The sequence below is a fragment of the Trachypithecus francoisi genome, unplaced genomic scaffold, assembly GCF_009764315.1.
Source record: "Trachypithecus francoisi isolate TF-2019V2 unplaced genomic scaffold, Tfra_2.0 Lachesis_group5, whole genome shotgun sequence".
Taxonomy (NCBI): Eukaryota; Metazoa; Chordata; class Mammalia; order Primates; family Cercopithecidae; genus Trachypithecus; species Trachypithecus francoisi.
This window is the reverse complement of record NW_022681470.1, coordinates 135,779,636-135,798,038: the sequence shown is the minus strand read 5'-3', so window position 1 is coordinate 135,798,038 and position 18,403 is coordinate 135,779,636. Positions and strand designations below refer to the sequence as shown.

Sequence of the window (18,403 nt, the reverse complement as noted above, 5' to 3'; positions counted from 1 at the left end):
CACATGCTGTGAATTTTTTACCTCCCGATCCCCAAGAGCTCACAGGATGGGGCTCCCCACCCTGGGACCCAGGGGTGGGTGGGGGTGGAAGGGACAAAGGCAAGCGGGCTCCATGCCTGGAAGTGAGTCGTCCTCACCAGCACTGGGGTCGGGCGGCCCGAACTCCAGGCTGTAGCGCACCACGAAATAGTTGTTCCAGACGTACAGCTGGTTGTCGCGAGGGTTGTAGTCAACGGAGGAGATGAACTGGTAGGGGTTGGGGAAGGCGAGGCTGACAGGCTCCTCGCGGTTGGCATTGGTGTTGAAGGCATAGTCCACGCGGTTGCCAGCCGCCTCGCTGTCATCATCCACGTACACGGAACGCAGTACGTACAGGACCCCGCACACCATGAAGGCGTTGGATGCCGATCGCTTGTCGTAACCCGTCTCCCATGTGCCCTCGAAGCGCAGTGTGTAGGGGTTCAGCTGGCTCACCACCAGCCGCCCGTTGTTGCCCTCAGTGGCGTAGATGACCCACAGTCCATTCTCGTCCACCGCCAGGTCAATGTCGGTCTTGCCGCCCCAGCGGTAGGGCGAGGTGTCATGGTAGTTGGCGGTATTGATGACCGTCTCCCCGCTCTTGATGCGCGTCCGCAGGTCATACTTGACGATGTTGCGCGTGCGCTCCTTGTTGTAGAAGACGGCACCGTCATAGACCACAAAGCCTGTGCCATCCACGCGGTTGGGCAGGCGGTAGGTGGTGGTGTGGCGGGCGGCCACGTAGTCCTCCCACGAGGCGTACTCGGTCAGTGTGTCCGTGCGGTAGGGGATCCAGGGCATCACGTAGATGCGGTCACCTGCCTGCAGCGGGTCCTTGCACCAAGCGCCAGACTGATGTTCCGACTCGTGTGTCGAGGTGGGCTCCAGCACCTTCTGCAGGGTCCCTGGGCACACGAAGACTGGGCAGAGCGGGCGGGAGGGGAGGAGACGAGAGAGGAGGGGCAGAGGCAAGAGGGAGGAAAAAGAGAGAAGGGGGGAGAGAGGCAAGTTGGTCACGCTGCCGGCGGGGAGTCAGGTTGTCCCCTCCTGCTGCTGCAGTCACGGTTGCTTGGTAGGGCTGGTGATGGGAAGGGGGTTTCCGGGCTGGGACCCGACCCCCCTCCCCACGCCCTGCCCAGCTGCCCCTCTCCCTGGAAATGTGAGCCCTGAAGGCCATTAAGAGCGGGGTTAGTGGGGGGAAGTGGTGCCCCTCTTCCCTTCCCTGGCTGCTAGAGACCCCACAGGCTGGGGAGGAGTTGGCAAGAGCCCTCCCAGAGGTGGTCCTGTGTGATTTAAGTGGGGGCAGAATCTCCCCACTAGAGTCACTCCTGACTTTGACGGTCCAGGGACTCAGCACCTGGCCCCTTCTCCCTCTTCTCTGCCACTTAGGGAAGAGCTAGGGTCCAGGGTCCCATCCTTCACCAACCACACCCGGACAGACTTTTTTTTTTTTTTTAACTCCACTTTCTTCCTCCTGCAAAAATTGCAACGTAGAGTGATGTTCCCATACCCACTGTGGGTGTCAGGAGTGTCCCCCTATTCTAGGCTGGGGGAAGGATAGGGGTTTCAACTCTCCCCCCAGGTTCCTGATGCAGCTTGCGCCCCACCCCCACCCGGTACCCACGAAGTCAGTAGCCGAGGAAGGGATTCCCAGAGGCGGCTCCCAGGCTAGGACAGGGAACGGAGAGTCTGGCCCCTCCTGGAGGGCGCCCAGCCCTGCCCCCAGCCGGCAGGGTCTCTCATGGGGTCTGGCTCAGCAGCAGACAGTGGCACTGTGCACAGGGGTGGGGGTAGGGGTGGGGACATGGAGAGGGACAGTACTCCCGGGAGAGTTGGGGAGGGAGCGGAGAGCTGTGCAGAGGGAAGAGAGACAAGGGGGTATGGGGGCTTGGCGAGGTCCTGGCTCCGTGGGAGGCCGCGCTGCAGACCACCTGGGAAGAAAGGGTTAGTGCTGGCGGAGGAGAGAGGGGTGAGCAGAGAATTCACTCCAAGGCCCAGGCCCGACTGAGGGTCCCTCAGGGGGGCAGTCCCAGGTCCAGCTCGGAGGGGGCAGGGGAGGGAACCAGGCGCTAGGATAAAGACCCAGCCCGCCCCAGCCAGGCCCCCCACCTCCCCTGGCCCGGACCCCGATTTACCTGCGACCATCCCCGGCTCGGGAGGAGGGACCAAGGCAGCGCTGATGTCAGAAAGGTGGGGGGCCCCGCCCCACCCCCCCAATCCCTGAAAAGGAGGAAAACCTCAACTGCATCTCGTTGGCCGCTGCTGGCCGGCCCACCCTTGCCCAGTCACGTCCCAGCGCCACCTACTCCTAGCCTCCCCTTGACTGATCCGGGGGTCAGTGTGGTTGGATCCCCCACCTCCTCCCAGAGTGCCGACATCCATGCGCCCCTCCATCCAGGATGGCCGGGCCTCCCTCACCTCCCAGCTGGCAGAACCCACACATAGGCCGGGGCGAGGGCACGGGGCGAGGGCGGAGGGTTTGCAGTGAATTCTCTGCTCCTGCTTGGCCTGTCACCAAAGCAGCTGGCCCCAAGGGGACTGGGGGGGCTGGGGCCTGGCACCGGCTTGGGGGGGCAGCCCCAGTGGCAAGAGGGGCTCGGGCAAGAGCTAGTCCTCATTCCCCACCTTCAGCAGGCTTGGGAGGGAGGGGGACAGGCAGCATTCCCTTCACAGCATGGGGACAATGTGGCTCAGGACCCCCTGGCACAAAGCAGCCAGGAGGATGTAGTTTTTGTAGAGGGAGAGAAGCCTGGGACATAGAGCCGGGCAGGAGCCAGAACGACCCTGGCTTGGGCCCTGGGGAATGGCCATCTCCCTGTCCCTGATGCCCCAAGGGTTCGGCCTGCACACTCCGTCCAGCACACCGGCCTCTGCCCAAGCCGGTCCCCGCCCCTGCCAGGTGTGTGGCATCTGAGGGGACACGTTTGTGTGAGGGGGATGGGGGGAGGCCTCAGAGCCTAACCTGCTCAGAGGGTATCAGGGGAGGAAAAATGTGGTTAGAGGTCAACCCAGGGGAAGGGGGAGAAGATGAGGAAGGGTCTGTCTGGGGCCTTGGACAGCAAGGACCCTTCACCAGCACCAAGCTCCCAATCCTTCCTCTTCCCTCCCTTGCCCCATCACCCCACCCCCCTGCCCTGGCCCTCGAAGAGAAAAGCTCCAGTGGTGCCGCATCCAACCAGTGGGCCTGCAAGAAGAGTGGCTGGTGCTGGGAGGGAGAGAGACTCCAGGAGAGAGAGAGGAGAGTGGAGGGGTGCGGTGAGGGGGCGGACCTCGGGCCAACAGCCCAGGCCTCTCTGAGATGGGGGAGTGGGGAAGACGGGGAGGGGAGCAGCTCAGAGGGGCCCTGCCCCACCTCCTTCGGAAGGGATGCTCCACAGACCACTGTAATTTCAAGGCACAAGGGACCCCTAAAGGCCATGTTCTCCAGCCCCACCCGCTGCTGCCGGCCTCAAATGGGTAATTTCCCAAAACTTTCGGGGGAGGAAATGGTCATCCCTAACGTCTCACCCTAGAAGCCCCTCAGCAGCAGCACCTCCGCCCCACCAGTAGCGGACAGCCCCATCCACTAGGGAGTTCTCTGCCAGAAATTACAGAGTCTGTGGAAGTCCCCAGACTGTGCCCCCCGCCCACCGCCCCCTCCCTGGTCCTCTAACCACAACAGCCCAGAAGAAACCCTGACTGCAGCTTTGCAAGTGTGAAAGAAACAGAGAACACGCTCCCCCACCCTTCGCTCCCCCAACCATGAGGCCCCCCCCGGCCCCTCACCCTCATTTTTTCATTTTTTGGCAGGCTGCCCCCTCCCAGGGCTGGGGACAGCTGACACCCCTCCCCAGGGCTGGGCCCCCAGCTGGTCAGAGATGGGATCGGGTTGGGGGTGGGGAGGACTGGTGCTCCGTGCTCCAAAACAGCTCTGGGCCTTGGAAACGTCAAACCAGAAGGAACTTAAGCCACCAGGAGCCCGAGACATAGGAGGAATCTGCTCCCCAAAAGGAAAACAATGGTGTCCCCTCCAGCCCGCCTCCCCTGAACCAGAAACATGTTATAAAAGGTGCAGGGGAAGGAGGAAGAGAGAGGGGAGAGACAGAGAGAAAGAGACAGAGAGAGAGACAGAGAGAGAGAGACAGCTCACCCGGTGCCCCAGTGGGGGAGCCGGGGAAGGGAGTCCCTCCCTCCCCACCCGCCCTGGATGCTTATACACTTCTCCTGAAGGAGGCAAAAGAAGTATGAGAGAAGGCCAGGTCCCCTGAAAGGGCCAGGGACCAGGAAGGAGGGACAGAGAGAGACAGAAACAGCGAAGAGAGAGAAATTCTGCCCAAGCTCAGAGAAGAGCTTCCGTGGGTATCTGGAGGGTGGAGATGCCCGTGGCCGCACCAGGGCTGGCCCCGCTGGGAGGACAACCCGGGGTTGGGGATACCGACTGGACCGAGTGTGGGTGGGGGAGAGAAGAAGGGGCCGGGAGGGAGGGCAGGTCACATAAGTATGGTACAGATAGAACAAAGTGTGAGTTAGGGGTTAGCATTGGTAACAGTGCGTTTACCTTTCTGCTCCACTTCTACTTTAAGCATCGGAAGAGAGAGAGAAAACAAATTGAAAAAAAAATGTGCAAGAAAAAAAGAGAAAAAAAAGAGATTAAATTGCTTTCGTTTCTTTTCTGGCAACACGCCCCCTTTTCCTTTCCTTCCTTGCTCCTGCTTCCCCAACCCCTTCCGTAGCATCAGCTCGGGCCCCCGCCCCCAGGTCCCTTCCTCTGGGGGTGGTCAGATGGGGTGAGAGGGTGCCAAGGAGACAGTCAGAGGGATGAGGGGGACACACACGGGAGGGAAAAGACACAGAAAGACACAGGGGTGGTAGGGGGGTACAGGCAGGCAGGCGGACAGAGCCCTCAGGTGGGAGGGGGCACCCTTGGTGCAAAGGGGGCAGGGAGTGAGGAGCCCCAGCTGGGAGGTGGGCTCCAGAGGGGGCACCAGGGAGTGGTGGGGTGGAGGAGCCACTCGGCTCCCTTCCCACCCTGCCTGCTGCCCTCCTGCTAGAACCAGGGACCCCAGGGGAAGGGGTTCAGTGTCTCCCAGGGCCTGGGCCCACCCTCAGCCGAGAAACAGGCTGAACTCCTTCCCCTTTGTGCTGGCCTCACCCAGGTCCAGCTGACTTCCCCCAAGCCCTCACAACCCAGAAGAAGCAAACAGAGAGAAGGAGGCAGAGCCAGACACAGAACGACAGAGAGGCAGACAAGCAGTTGCACTCGGACCCCAGAGAGCCAGAGTTGGGGAGACGGAGGCAGAGAGGTGGCGGGGGTGGGGGACACAGACTGGGTGGGACAGCAGGTGGGGGCACAGACACGCTCCCAGGCTCCCCAGGGGCAAGCCTGAGGTTCGGCTTCTCTGCTTAACCCACCCAGGGCCCAGGGACCCAGGAGATAGGAGCTCCGCCCTGCCCGCTGCCCTGCGGACGGGTGGCACCTAGGGGAGGAAGGGGCACGGTTAGACTGTGCTCAGCTGCAAAGCAAATCCAGCATTAGTCGGGCTTGTCCAGTGTGTGGGAGGGTTCCCACACATCACATGCCCCCTGCCACCCACCCCTGACCCACCCTCACCAGCACTGGGGTCACCCCAGCCTCTGAAGCCCTGGGCCAGGTGGCTGCCCAGGCCGCTCCCCTCTGCGTCCCTGGCCCCTCAGGAACTTCTGACCAGAGGGACTGGCTCTCCTGGCCCCTCTCTGAAGCTTCCAGCACGCAGCTCCGCAGGGGCAGCCTCTGGCTCCCTTCCCAGCGCCTCACCCAGGGCCTGGCACTCAGGAGATGCTCAGCGAACATTTGGGAGACAAGTGAGTGCCTGGCCTCCCTGTCCTCTAGCTATCTCCTGTCCCCCACTTTAACTCCAGCCTCCTTCCTCTGGAGGCTCCTCCTTCCCCGACATCCACCCCGTATGTATGCACACAGATGTGTGTGCATGCGTGTTTGTGTATGCACATGTCTCCTGTCTCCCCAAGGGCTCAGGCTCTCTCTCTTCCATCAGACAGGCGGCCGCCCATCATCTGAACTGTACTGCCCTCTGTCCCTGGAGCCCGCCTGTTCTCTGTAGGTTGTGGCCCCTGGACCACACTCAGGGCCTCAGCTCCAGGTCTCTCAGCTCCTCTCCTCCCCTAGCTTCTTTCCTGCCACTTGATCTGAGCCTCTCGTCTACTTGCTTTGGCTTCCACTTGGACCAGGGAGTTTTTCCTGCCCTTTATCTCACTGGCCTCGGGAGAAGTTGGGTTCATTATCCGTTCTTATTTTAATTTTGATTACCACAGCAATAATCGTCATTGACAAGAGGCATTACAAGGAGTTGCAACAAAAGCAACAACTACTAAGTGTCCAGCACTCACGAGGGGACAGCAACTATGCTAGGCACCTCACGGGCCATCTTTCAAGAACCCTGCCTACAGATGGGAAAACTGAGGCACAGTGAAGTGAGGCCACATGGCTGGCGGAAGCAGGCACCATTTCCTTTGCATCTATAGCTCGTGTGCGCACAAGCTTGACACACTGTCACTACTCCTTGCAGCTTCCAAGGGAAGGCTTTTGACCCCTCTTCATCCCATCCCAGATGAATAAACAGGCTCAGCTGGCTGAAATGGCATCGGTAATATTACTGAGTACATCCCAAACCAGGCATGGGTCTGGGCGCTGGGGTGGCAGGTGAAGACAAAGCCTCTGCCCTTGGGAAGTTTCCACTCAGCACTCAAAACCCTGCCTCCGGGAGCGGCTGGCCGTTCCACTCGGCACTCAAAACCCTGCCACCGGGAGCGGCTGGCTGGCCTGGGCCAAGTGCTTCTCACAGGCCATCTCGTCTCGGTACTCAAAACCCTGCCTCTGGGAGCGACTCTGGCCGGCCTGGGCCAAGCGCTTCTCACAGGCCATCTCGTGGACTCCCTCCTCCTTCCGTCGTGGCCCAGATAAATGAAGTCATTTGCTCAGGTTTCAGAGCCAGAAAACTCAAAGAGTCCAGTCGAGCCTTGAACCTACACCCATCTGACTGCCCCCCTGTGCTAAGCTCACTGCCTCCCGCCCCCTTTCCCGGCTGCCCCAGCCGCGGGAGTCGGCCGTGTCCCCAGTGCTGTGGGGAGGCTTCAAGGAGCAGATGGGCGTCCCCCTCAGTGGTGGCTGAAGGCCTCAGGTGCTGAAAGGAAAGGACGAGGAGTAAAAGAAGAAAATTATGGAAGCACAGAAGGGATCCTGTTTCCCCAGCATCGAATCACCTGCGAGGAGAAATCAAAGGTTGGCAGGGAAGGTTGGGGTGGGAGGGGAGAGGAGGGAGAGTTACAGGGCCTCTTGGTCCCCAACCCCGGCCCACCACACTCAGACACCCTGATGGCCCTGCCTTCTCCCCACCCTGCCCAGAGGCCCTACCACCAGGTTGGCCACATGGAACCCATTGTGGGAGGAGAGGGGAAGGGATAACGGGAAGGAGGGAGGGAGGAGAGAGGGCAGGAAAAAGGTGATGTCAAGGGTGGGGTGCTGAGGAGGAGAGACCCTGTCTTTGTCTAATCCCCTTGGCCAGGTAAAAAGATGGCCAGGCTCCTGGCTCCCCAGATCACTTTCTTCAGGCGGCCTGGAGGCCATCTTCAGTCCAACATGGCGACATTTACTTTGCAGACAGGAAGTGCCACATGGTAATGGGGAAACCAATGGGGAGCTATGAATCTGTTGAAAATGCCCCCCAGCCCTTCACCCTGGATCTGCCACCAGGCCTCGGAGGGTGGTATGCCGCTCTATGGGTGTAGAGTCCAGCTTCCATGATTGGGAAGGAGTGTGTGGGGAGTGAGGGTGCTGAGAGAAAGAAGAGGTGTTGAGAGGGGCAGTGGGGTTAAGTGAGAGGGAAGAGAAAGTAGATGAGAAGGGTCAGAAAAGGAAGGGATGTGAGAAGAGGAGGGAGGCAGATGGGCGAGAAAAGCATCAAGGCCAAGGGAGAAGAGAGAGATGTAAGTGTGCCAGGCAGAGCACAGGACCATAGCCTGGCAGTGTGGAAATGAGTACAGGATGCATGAAGAAGCAGGGTGAGTGGGCTGGGGTAAAGAGAGCTGGAGAAGGTGCCCCCACAGGAGGGGACAGAGTCTGTGAGGTGGGGGAGCAGGCACTGAGTAAGGACAGTGGTGTCTGGGAGAAGAGAATATGTGTTGGAGAGAGCAGGCCCGGCTGTCCCCTCTGTGCCCAGGCCCCATGCACGTGTGTGCCATGTGTCAAGGTGTCTCCTCCTCACTCACTCATGGGGGAAGGGCCCGCGTCCGCACAAGGAACAAGATGACTCACTGTAGGGGACACAGTCGTACTGCACCTCCAGGTACTTGTAGGTCCCAGGACATGGGTCAGGAAAGGCATCCGAGCCGGCGACCACCACGCACTGGGTGCGGTTGTTACACCTTCAGAGGAGAGACAGGGTATTGGGAAAGAAACACATAGACTGGATTGGGGGCAGGAGGGGTTCATGCTTCAGGGTGTCATAGACACCCCCAAATTGGGAAGGGGCAGTGAAGCTGGAAACCAAGTGATATAGTTTGGATCTGTGTCTGCGCCCCAATCTCATGTTGAATTGTGATCTCCAATGTTGGAGGTGGGGCCTGGTGGGAGGTGCCTGGATCATGGGGACAGTTTCTAATGAATGGTTTTAGCACCATCCCCTCCGTGCTGTTGAGATCTGGTTGTTTAAAAGTGTGTAGCACCGCCCCTGTTCTCTTTTCCTCCTACTCTGGCCATGTAAGACGTTCCTGCTTCCCCTTCACCTTCTGATATGACTGTAAGTTTTCTGAGGCCTCCCCAGAAGCAGAAGCTACTATGCTTCCTGTACAGCCTGCAGAACTATGAGCCCATTAAACCTCTTTTCTTTAGAAACTACCCAATCTCAGGTATTTATTTATACCAGTATAAGAACGAACTAATATACCAAGCCCAGAGGCTTTGTGTGGGCACTTGTTTGTTTCCTGCCTGCTCTCTCTTTCCCATCAGTGTTCTTCTACTTTCAGCCCCAGCACAGCATCATCCTCAGAGCTGAGTAGGAGGAGTCACCCCCTAAACAGTGCTTTCCTGGCCACCCCTCATCACTTTCATTCTGAATGTAGCTGACACTATTATATCCTTGGCATTTTTCTTTAAATGGACTTTAAAGCCCCCGCACTGGTCACTGGAGAGTAATACATGTGAAGTCATGCACGTGAGGTGGTGCCTCTGCGAACTTACGATCAATGAAATGTTCAGTGTCCAGCTGTGTCCACTTCACACCATCTCGTGGACACGTCCCACCCTGTGGGCAGTGCTGCTGTGCAGACTTATAGCCAGTGCAGCCAGGAGAAAGCGTCCCCAGGGAAAAGCCATTCTCAGTTCCCAAGAGGGAACTCCTCCGAGCCACTGTCGGCTTCCCAGGGGGCTGGCTAGCGTGTAAGGGGGAACCTATTTAACAACAACAAAAAGATGTGTCTCATCTGCTATCTGTCTCTCTGTCCCCACTGTCAGGGTCCCTGTCCCTTGCAGCAGGCTGGGGCTAGGCCAGGCAGGATGCGGGCATGCAGGACATAGTTTGACAGGCTTCCCGACAGGTATGGGACAGAAGAGGCCCTGTGTCTCCCTTTCAATCCTGCTCTTAACCAAGGGTACCGAACACAGGCAGACAGTTGAGAAGCGACGAAGGATCTAGCAGGGAGAGAGAAAAATGCGGGGCAGGATGGGGCATGGGAAGGTCTGTCTGTATCCATCCACCTCACCCTCTTCTTTAAAAATAGAACACTGGGCCGGGCTTGGTGGCTCACGCCTGTAATCCCAGCACTTTGGGAGGCCGAGGTGGGCGGATCATGAGGTCAGGAGATCGAGGCCATCTTGGCTAACACGGTGAAACCCCATCTCTACTAAAAAAATACAAAAAGTTAGCCGGGCATGGTGGCAGACACCTGTAGTCCCAGCTACTCAGGAGGCTGAGGCAGGAGAACGGCCTGAACCTGGGAGGTAGAGCTTGCAGTGAGCCGAGATGGCGCCACTGCACTCCAGCCTGGGCGACAGAGCGAGACTCCGTCTCAAAAAAAAAAAATAGAACACTGGCTGGGCGTGGTGGCTCACACCTGCAATCCCAGCACTTTGGGAGGCTGAGGCGGGCAGATCACCTGAGGTCAGGAGTTTGAGACCAGCCTGACCAACATGGTGAAACCCTGTCTCTACTAAAAATACAAAAATTAGCCAGGCGTGGTGGTGCATGTCTGTAACCCCAGCTACACAGGAGGCTAAGCAGGAGAATCGCTTGAACCCGGGAGGCAGAGCTTGCAGTGAGCTGAGACTGAGCCACTGCACTCCAGCCTGGGTGACAGAGCAAGACTCCATCTCAAATGAAACAAAACAAAATGAAAAATAGAATATTGGGGCAGGGTGCAGTGGCTCACGCCTGTAATCCCAGAACTTTGGGAGGCTGTGGTGGACAGATCACTTCTTGAGGCCAGGAGTTTGAGAGCAGCCTTGCTAACATGGTAAAACCCCATCTCTACTAAATATACAACAATTAGCCAGGCGTGGTGGGGCACACCGGTAATCCCAGCTACTCAGGAGGCTGAGGCACAAGCCTCACTTGAACCCAGGACGCAGAGGTTGCAGTGAGCCAAGATCGCACCACTGCACTCCAGAAGTAGACAATTCATACGTTTTGAGTTGTGTTCTGTTGTGAGTAGCCTGATGAAATCTCATGCTGTATGGGGCGTATCCATGCTGTATCTGCTCCCTGTCTGTTAGTCACACTAGTGGTCATCTCAGTTATCCATCAACTGTCACGGTTTCATAATGCTTATGTTCAAGTAGCCCTTAGTTTATGTAACAGTATTTTACTACTAAAAATTATTATTGGCCGGGCGCAGTGGCTCAAGCCTGTAATCCCAGCACTCTGGGAGGCCGAGACGGGCGGATCACGAGGTCAGGAGATCGAGACCATCCTGGCTAAGAGTGAAACCCCGTCTCTACTAAAAAATACAAAAAAACGAGCCGGGTGAGGTGGCGGGCGCCTGTAGTCCCAGCTACTCGGGAGGCTGAGGCGGGAGAATGGCGTAAACCCAGGAGGCGGAGCTTGCAGTGAGCTGAGATCCGGCCACTGCACTCCAGCCCGGGCGACAGAGCGAGACTCCGTCTCAAAAAAAAAAAAAAAAAAAAAAAATTATTATTGTTGTTAGTATCTTACTGTGCCTAGTTTATTTTACTTTATTTTACTATTATTATTTTTTGAGACAGGGTCTCATTCTGTCACCGAGGGTGGAGTACAGTGGTACAATCCTGGCTCACTGCAGCCTCGGCTTCCTAGGCTCAAGTGATCTTCCAGCCTTTGCCTCCCAAGTAGCTGGGACTACAGGTATGTGCCACCATGCCCTGCTAATTTTTGTATTTTTAGTAGAGATGGGGTTTTGCCATGTTGCCTCAGCTGGTCTCAAACTCCGGGGTTCAAACAACCTACCTGCCTCAACCTCCCAAAGTGCTGGGATTACAATTGTATGCCATCACACCCAGCCTATTTTATTTTATTATTATTTTTTAGACAGGGTCTTACTCTGTTGCCCAGGATGGGAAGCAGTGATGTGATCATGGCTCACTGCAGCCTCAACTTCCCAGGTTATTCTCCTGCCTCAGTCTCCTGAGTAGCTGGGACTATAGGCATGCACCACCACACCTGGCTAATTTTTCTGTATTTTTAGTAGAGATGGGGTTTCACCATGTTGCCCAGGCTGGTCTCGAACTCCTGGGCTCAAGTGATCCGCCCGCCTCAGCCTCCCAAGTGCTGGGATTACAGGCATGAGCCACCGCATCTAGCTGTGCCTAATTTGTAAATTAAACTGTATTATAATTAGGGATGTATGGGAGAAAACATGGTATATACAAGGTTCAGTAAGTAGCTCTCCGCGGTTTTAGGCATCTACTGGGGTTCTTGGAGCGTTTCCCCAGTGGATAAGTGGGGACTACTGTACCCAGAAGAATTTAAAACAAGCAAATCATTGTACATGCACATTCACAGCTGGATTATTCACAATTACCAAAAAGTGGAGGCAGCCCAAATGTCCACCAACACATGAATAGCTAGGCTGGGCGCGGTGGCTCATGGCTGTAATCCCAGCACTTTGGGAGGCCAAGGCTGGCAGATCAATTGAGGTCAGAAGTTTGAGGCCAGCCTGGCCAACATGGTGAAACCTCGTCTTTACTAAAAACACAAAAATTAGCTGGGCGTGGTGGTAAATGCTTGTAGTCCCAGTTACACGGGACATGGAAGCAGGAGGACTATTTGAACCAGAAAGCAGCAGAAAGCGGAGGCTGCAGTGAGCCCAGATCATGCCACTGTACTCCAGCCTGGGGGACAGAGCGAGACTCCATCTCAAAAAAAAAAAAAAAAAAAAAAAAAGCCTCCAGGCTTGGTTGTGGAGCAGCAGGGGTTGGGGACTCAGTGGAGAGGAAGCAGGACTACTCCAGAGGCCTCATCACACTCCCTCAGCCCCAGTAACTGTTATGCACAGCATTCCCCATGGACTTGGGAACTGGGCCAGATACTGTACTAGGTGCTGGAGAGATAATGGAGAAGAATGCAGTCCCCCAAAGCTGGTGTTGAATGAAGTCAGCAGGGAGAATTTGGAGAGGTGGGAGGAAGGGGGCTCCCAGGGAGGGGGCGCACAGCCTAAGCAAAGGCTGGAGCCTGGACTAAGAATGCCCATGCAGGGGTGTCAGGAGACAAGAAGCAGGGAAGAGAGGCAAGACTGTTGGAGGGGAATGGCAGTTTGAGAGAGAGACAGAGGAGGAGGAGGAGGAGGAGATGATGAGGCGCCTCCAGCCCAGCCCAGCCCAGCTGTCTCAGCCACCTGAACACTCCCATCTGCTGCCCAAACTTCTGCTCTCCTGGGGCTCTCAGTGACCCGCTCCTCCCCGAGTAACACACATTTTTTTTTTTGGTTTGAGACATAGTCTCACTCTGTCACGCAGGCTGGAGTATAGTGGTGTTATCTTGGTTCACTGCAACCTCCACCTCTCAGGTTCCAGCGATTCTCCTGCCTCAGCCTCCCAAGTAGCTGGGACTACAAGCTTGCACCACCATACCAGGCTAATTTTTGTATTTTTAGTAGAAGATGGGATTTCACCATGTTGGCCAGGCTGGTCTTGAACTCCTGACCTCAGGTGATCCACCCACCATGGCCTCCCAAAGTGCTGGGATTACAGGAGAGAACCACCACGCTCGGTCTGTTTTTTTTTTTTTTTTTTAAGAGACAGGGTCTCGCTCAGTCACCCAGGCTGGAGTGCAGTGGGATCACAGCTCATTAAAGCCTCAAACTCCTGGGCCCAAGTGATCCTCCTGCATCAGTCATCTGAGTAGCTGGGACCACAGGCACACACTACCATGACCGGCCAATTTATGTTTTAGCTTTTAGTAGAGACAGAGTCTTGCTACGTTGCCCAGGCTGGTCTCGAACTCTTGACCTAAAGAGATCCCCCTGCCTCGGCCTCCCAAAGTGCTGGGATTACAGGCATGAGCCGCCTCCAGCCTGGGTGTAATTTGAAGGAAAGGCTGATTGGCTCTATGTGGACTGACTGTGGGTGTGAGAGAGGCTTGTGCAGATTTGCCTCAGCCTGGGGCAACCACGCTCCATGCTCACACACACAGTCACAAACACACTCAGAGAAATACAAATACACTCTCAGTCAACCACACACAAACCCTCATCCACATACACATATCTGCCCACAGACACACTTAAACACACAAAGACACGGCCACACCCATCCACCCACCGCCACACACGCTCACCCATCTACCCCACCACTCACATACGAAAACACACACCTCAGTCAGCCACACACTCTCTAACACACATGCTCAAAGAGATGCGCTCACACACATGCTCACACCCACACCTGCTCACATACACTTAAACACACCAAACACACTCACAGACATATAACCACATATTTACCCACAAACACCCACGTTCACACACACACATCCACCCACCCAGATAACACACTCCAATACACACACTCATGAAGACAGACACACTCAGACACACGCAAAGACATGTGTTTAGTCACATACCTCTGCACACACCCACACCTGTTCACACACACACAGACACAGTCACAATCACACACTCAAAAACACACACATACACTAAAATACACAAACAGGCTGAGCGCAGTAGCTCATGCTGGTAATCCCAGCACTTCAGGGGGCCAAGGCAGGCAGGCGAATCACCCGAGGTCAGGAGTTCAAGACCAACCTGGCCAACATGGTGAAACCCTGTCTCTACAAAAATACAAAAATAAGCTGGGCATGATGGTGTGTGCCTGTAATCCCAAGCTACTGGGGAAGCTGAGCTGGGAGATTTGCTTGAACCCTGGAGGTGGAGGTTGCAGTGAGCTGAGATCACACCACTGCACTGCAGCCTAGGTGACAGAGCAAGATTCTGTCTCAAAAATAAAATAGGCCAGTGCAGTGGCTCACATATGCAATCCCAGCACTTTGGGAGGCCAAGGCGGGCAGACCACGAGGTCGAGATCGAGATTGGCTGGGCGCGGTGGCTCACGCCTGTAATCCCAGCACTTTGGGAGGCTGAGGTGGGCGGATCACGAGGTCAGGAGATCGAGACCATCCTGGCTAACACGGTGAAACCCCGTCTCTACTAAAAAATACAAAAAAAATCAGCCAGGTGTGGTGGCGGGCGCCTGCAGTCCTGGCTACTCGGGAGGCTGAGGCAGGAGAATGGCGTGAACCCAGGAGGCGGAGCTTGCAGTGAGCTGAGGTTGCGCCATTGCACTCTAGCCTGGGCAACAGAGCGAGACTCCATCTCATAAAAAAAAAAAAAAAGAGAGAGATCGAGACCATCCGGCCAATATGGTGAAACCCTGGCTCTATTAAAAATACAAAAAAATTAGCTGGGTGTGGTGGCAGGCACCTGTAGTCCCAGCTACTCGGGAGGCTGAGGCAGGAGAATCACTTGAACCCAGGACGCAGAGGCGGCCGTGAGCCGAGATCGCGCCACTGCACTCCAGCCTGGGTGACAGAGCGAGACTCTGTCTCAAAAATTAAGTAAATAAATAAAATAAAACAAAACAAATACACAATCACACTCATAGATGCATGCAATCACACAGACACACTCCAAGTTCCAGTCTTGCATGCTCAAGCACTCACCCCACACACAATCACTCACACAGGTCTGTGCTTCCATCATCTGTGCTCAGGTGTCTCGTCCTTGGAGTAGCCTGATGAGCTCTCAAATCTGGGATGGGTGGGTGTGGTGGCTCATGCCTGTCATCCCAGCACTTTGAGAGGCCGAGGCAGGAGGATTGCTTGAGGCCAGGAGTTTAAGACCAGCCTGGGCAACACAGCAAGACCCTGCCTCTACAAAAAAATAAAATAAAATTAGCCAGGCATGGTGGCCATGTGCCTGTAGTCCCAGCTACTCAGGAGGCTGAGGCGGGGGGATTGCTTGAGCCTGAGAGGTCAGAGCTGCAGCGAGCTATGATTGTGCCACTGTGCGCCAGCCTGGGCAACAGAGTGAGACTCTATCTCCAAAAAAAAAAAAAAAAAAAGTCTGGGATAAAGGGAAAAGTCCTCCCATGACACCTCCACTCTGTCCTGCTGTTCTTTATATTTTTTTACAAGCTCCAAACTGCCCTGGTTAAGGCTGGACCTGGTGACTTATGCCTGTAATGGCAGCACTTTGGGAGGTCGAGGTGGGCAGATCACCTGAGATCAGGAGTTCGAGACCTGCCTGGCCAATTACAAAACCCTGTCTCTACTAAAAATACAAAAAAATTAGCCAGGCATGGTGGCATGTGCCTATAATCCCCAGCTACTTGGGAGGCTGAGGCAGAAGAATCGCCTGAACCCTGGAGGTGGAGGTTGCAGTGAGCCGAGATGCCACTGCACTCCAGCCTGGGTGACAAAGTGAGACTCCGTCTCAAAAACAAACAAACTGCCCTGGCTGATCTTGGGATGGAAGCTTTTGGAAACAAGTGGCTGGTGTGGGGAGGGACTTGCCAGTGTACGTATGGGTATAGGCCTCTGTGGGAGGCACGGGCTGGTTGTGGGGAGATGGACTGGGTCTTATTCTTATCTGCGTAGGGCCCAGCACCCATTAAGTGCTCAGTAAACATGTATTGAATGCATTAAAAAAAGACATAAGGTGAACGGGTGCACCGGCAGGTGTCCAGTGCTTTTAGGTGGGCGCTTCATCCAGGAGAGAGCCCGCTCACCTCTGTGACATGATCTTGAAGGCGTCCGGCAGGTAGCACTGCACGTTCTCCATCTGGAAAGGGTCGGCGTCGCAAATCTTGTCGTCCGTGCGCCCGTAGTTGGCGTTCTCCACCATGATGACGTCGCTGCCAGGGCACCGCAGCTCGATGGGGTAGCCTTCACACGCCAGCTCCCGGCGCATCAGCCCGAACGGGAGCCCGGCCCGGCTCAGGCCTGCGGAGAGGGTTGGGGACGGTGTCACTCCCGGGCTTTGGCCAGGAAGGAAAAGACCCTGCCCACTGCCGAGAAAACACCACCTCTAGCTTGGCTGTGTCCCGGAGGCCGGCAGAGGCAGCCTCAGTTGATTCAGCTGTAGAATGGGCCTCTCGGTGTGCCCATTTGTGTAGTGAGGACATTAACCTGGTGCAAAGAGAGCCTGGACTCTCACCTCCTAGGAGGTGACGTCTAAGCCTTTGGAATGCTCTGCTTGAGTATCTGTTTTCCTAGGGTGCTTGGGCTACACCAGATATGCTGTTATGGATTGAACTGTGTCCCCCCCGAAAATTCATATGCTGAAGTCCTAACCCCCAGGACCTGAAAATGTGAGATTGTTTGGAGATAAAGTCTTCATAGAGGTACATTCAAATGAGGCTGTTAGGGTAGGCCCCAATCCACTATGACTGTGGTCCTTATAAATACGGGAAATTTTGGCCAGGCGCAGAGGCACACACCTGTAACCCCAGCATTGTGGGAGACCGAGGTGGGCAAATTGACCAGTAGTTCGAGACCAGCCTGGGCAATATAGTAAAACCCTGTCTCTACAAAAATACACAAACTAGCCAGACGTGGTGGCACACACCTATAGTCCCAGCTACAGGGGAGGCTGAGGTGGGAGGATCACCTCAGCCCAGGAGGTTGAGGCTCCAGTGAGCCATGATTGTGCCATCGCACTCTAGCCTGGGCAACAGAACGAGGCCTATCTATCTCAATAAAAAAAGAGGGGGTGGGAGGTTGTATTTAAGGCAGGATCTTCCTATGTCACCCACGTTGGAGTGCAGTGGTGCGATCACGGCTTACTGCAGTCTCAACTTCCTGGGCTCAGGTGATCCTGCCTCAACCTCCCAAGTAGCTGGGACTACAGATTCAAGCCACCATGCCCAGCTAATTTTTAAAATTGCTTCATAGACATGGGTCCCTTTTCTATGTTGCCCAGGCTAGTCTGGTCTCAAGCACTCCTCCTGCCTTGGCCTCCTAGAGTGCTAGGATTATGGGACTGAGCCCTCGCACCTGGCTAAAAGGGGAAATCGGCACAGACGTGTAAAGGGGTAAGACAGTGTGAAGACACAGGAGCAGGCGGCCATCTAGCTACAAGTCAAGGAGAGGCCAGGCACAATGGCTGACACCTGTAATCCCAGCACTTTGGGAGGCTGAGGCGGGCGGATCACCTGAGGTCAGGAGTTCGAGACCATCCTGGCCAACATGGTGAAACCCCGTCTCTACTAAAAAACTACAAAAATTAGCTGGGTGTGATGGTGGGCACCTGTAATCCCAGCTACTCAGGAGGCTGAGGCAGGAGAATTGCTTGAACCCAGGAGGTGGAGGTTGCAGTGATGGCATGCAAAGATCATGCCATTGTACTCCAGTCTGCGGGACAAACAAACAAAGACACATGGTCTCTGGTACTTTGTTAGGACGGCCCTAGTTAATGAATACGCTAATAGGACTTAGGGCAGGAGCTCTGGGTCACGTGGTCTCAGATGACCTCTAGACGTGCTAGAGATTCAGCTCAGCCCTGCAAGTGGTCAATCAGGGCTACAGAACTGAACTCCAATACAGACCCTGGACAACAAGGCTTGGGGGAGCCTCTCTGGTTGGCAGTACACCATGTGTGTTGTCACACATTGTTGCCGGGAGAGTTAATGCTGTCCAGGACTCTACTGGAGGGGGTAATTGGAAACTCCATGAATGGAACTTTCTTGGACTCTACCCTATGCACCTCTTCCCTTGTCTGATTTTTATTTGTTTTGAGACAGAGTCTCGCTCTGTCACACAGGCTGGAGTGCAATGGTGCAATCTCAACTCACTGCAACCTCTGCCTCCCAGGTTCAAGTGATTCTCCTGCCTCAGCCTCCCGAGTAGCTGGGATTACTGGCGCCTGCCACCACACTCCACTCATT

The 18,403-nt window shown here is 55.6% G+C and overlaps 1 protein-coding gene across 10 annotated transcripts in view; it reads right to left on the bottom strand.

Annotated features, from left to right (window-relative positions):
* The window catches only part of ADGRL1 (adhesion G protein-coupled receptor L1), a 64,075-nt gene that overhangs the window by 15,342 nt on the left and 30,330 nt on the right, over positions 1-18,403 (bottom strand). For 3 of the 10 annotated variants that reach the window (XM_033196051.1, XM_033196055.1, XM_033196052.1), the window contains exons 3-6: positions 16,247-16,460; positions 8,306-8,415; positions 4,556-4,570; positions 117-938 (exon numbers count right to left, since the gene is read on the bottom strand). In XM_033196051.1, the coding sequence (XP_033051942.1) occupies positions 117-938; positions 4,556-4,570; positions 8,306-8,415; positions 16,247-16,460 (1,161 nt within the window). Of the gene's footprint in view, positions 1-116; positions 939-1,375; positions 1,470-1,642; positions 1,840-2,153; positions 2,239-4,555; positions 4,571-8,305; positions 8,416-16,246; positions 16,461-18,403 lie in introns of those variants that run through there. The other 7 variants (XM_033196058.1, XM_033196056.1, XM_033196059.1 and 4 more) reach the window with 7 other exon arrangements.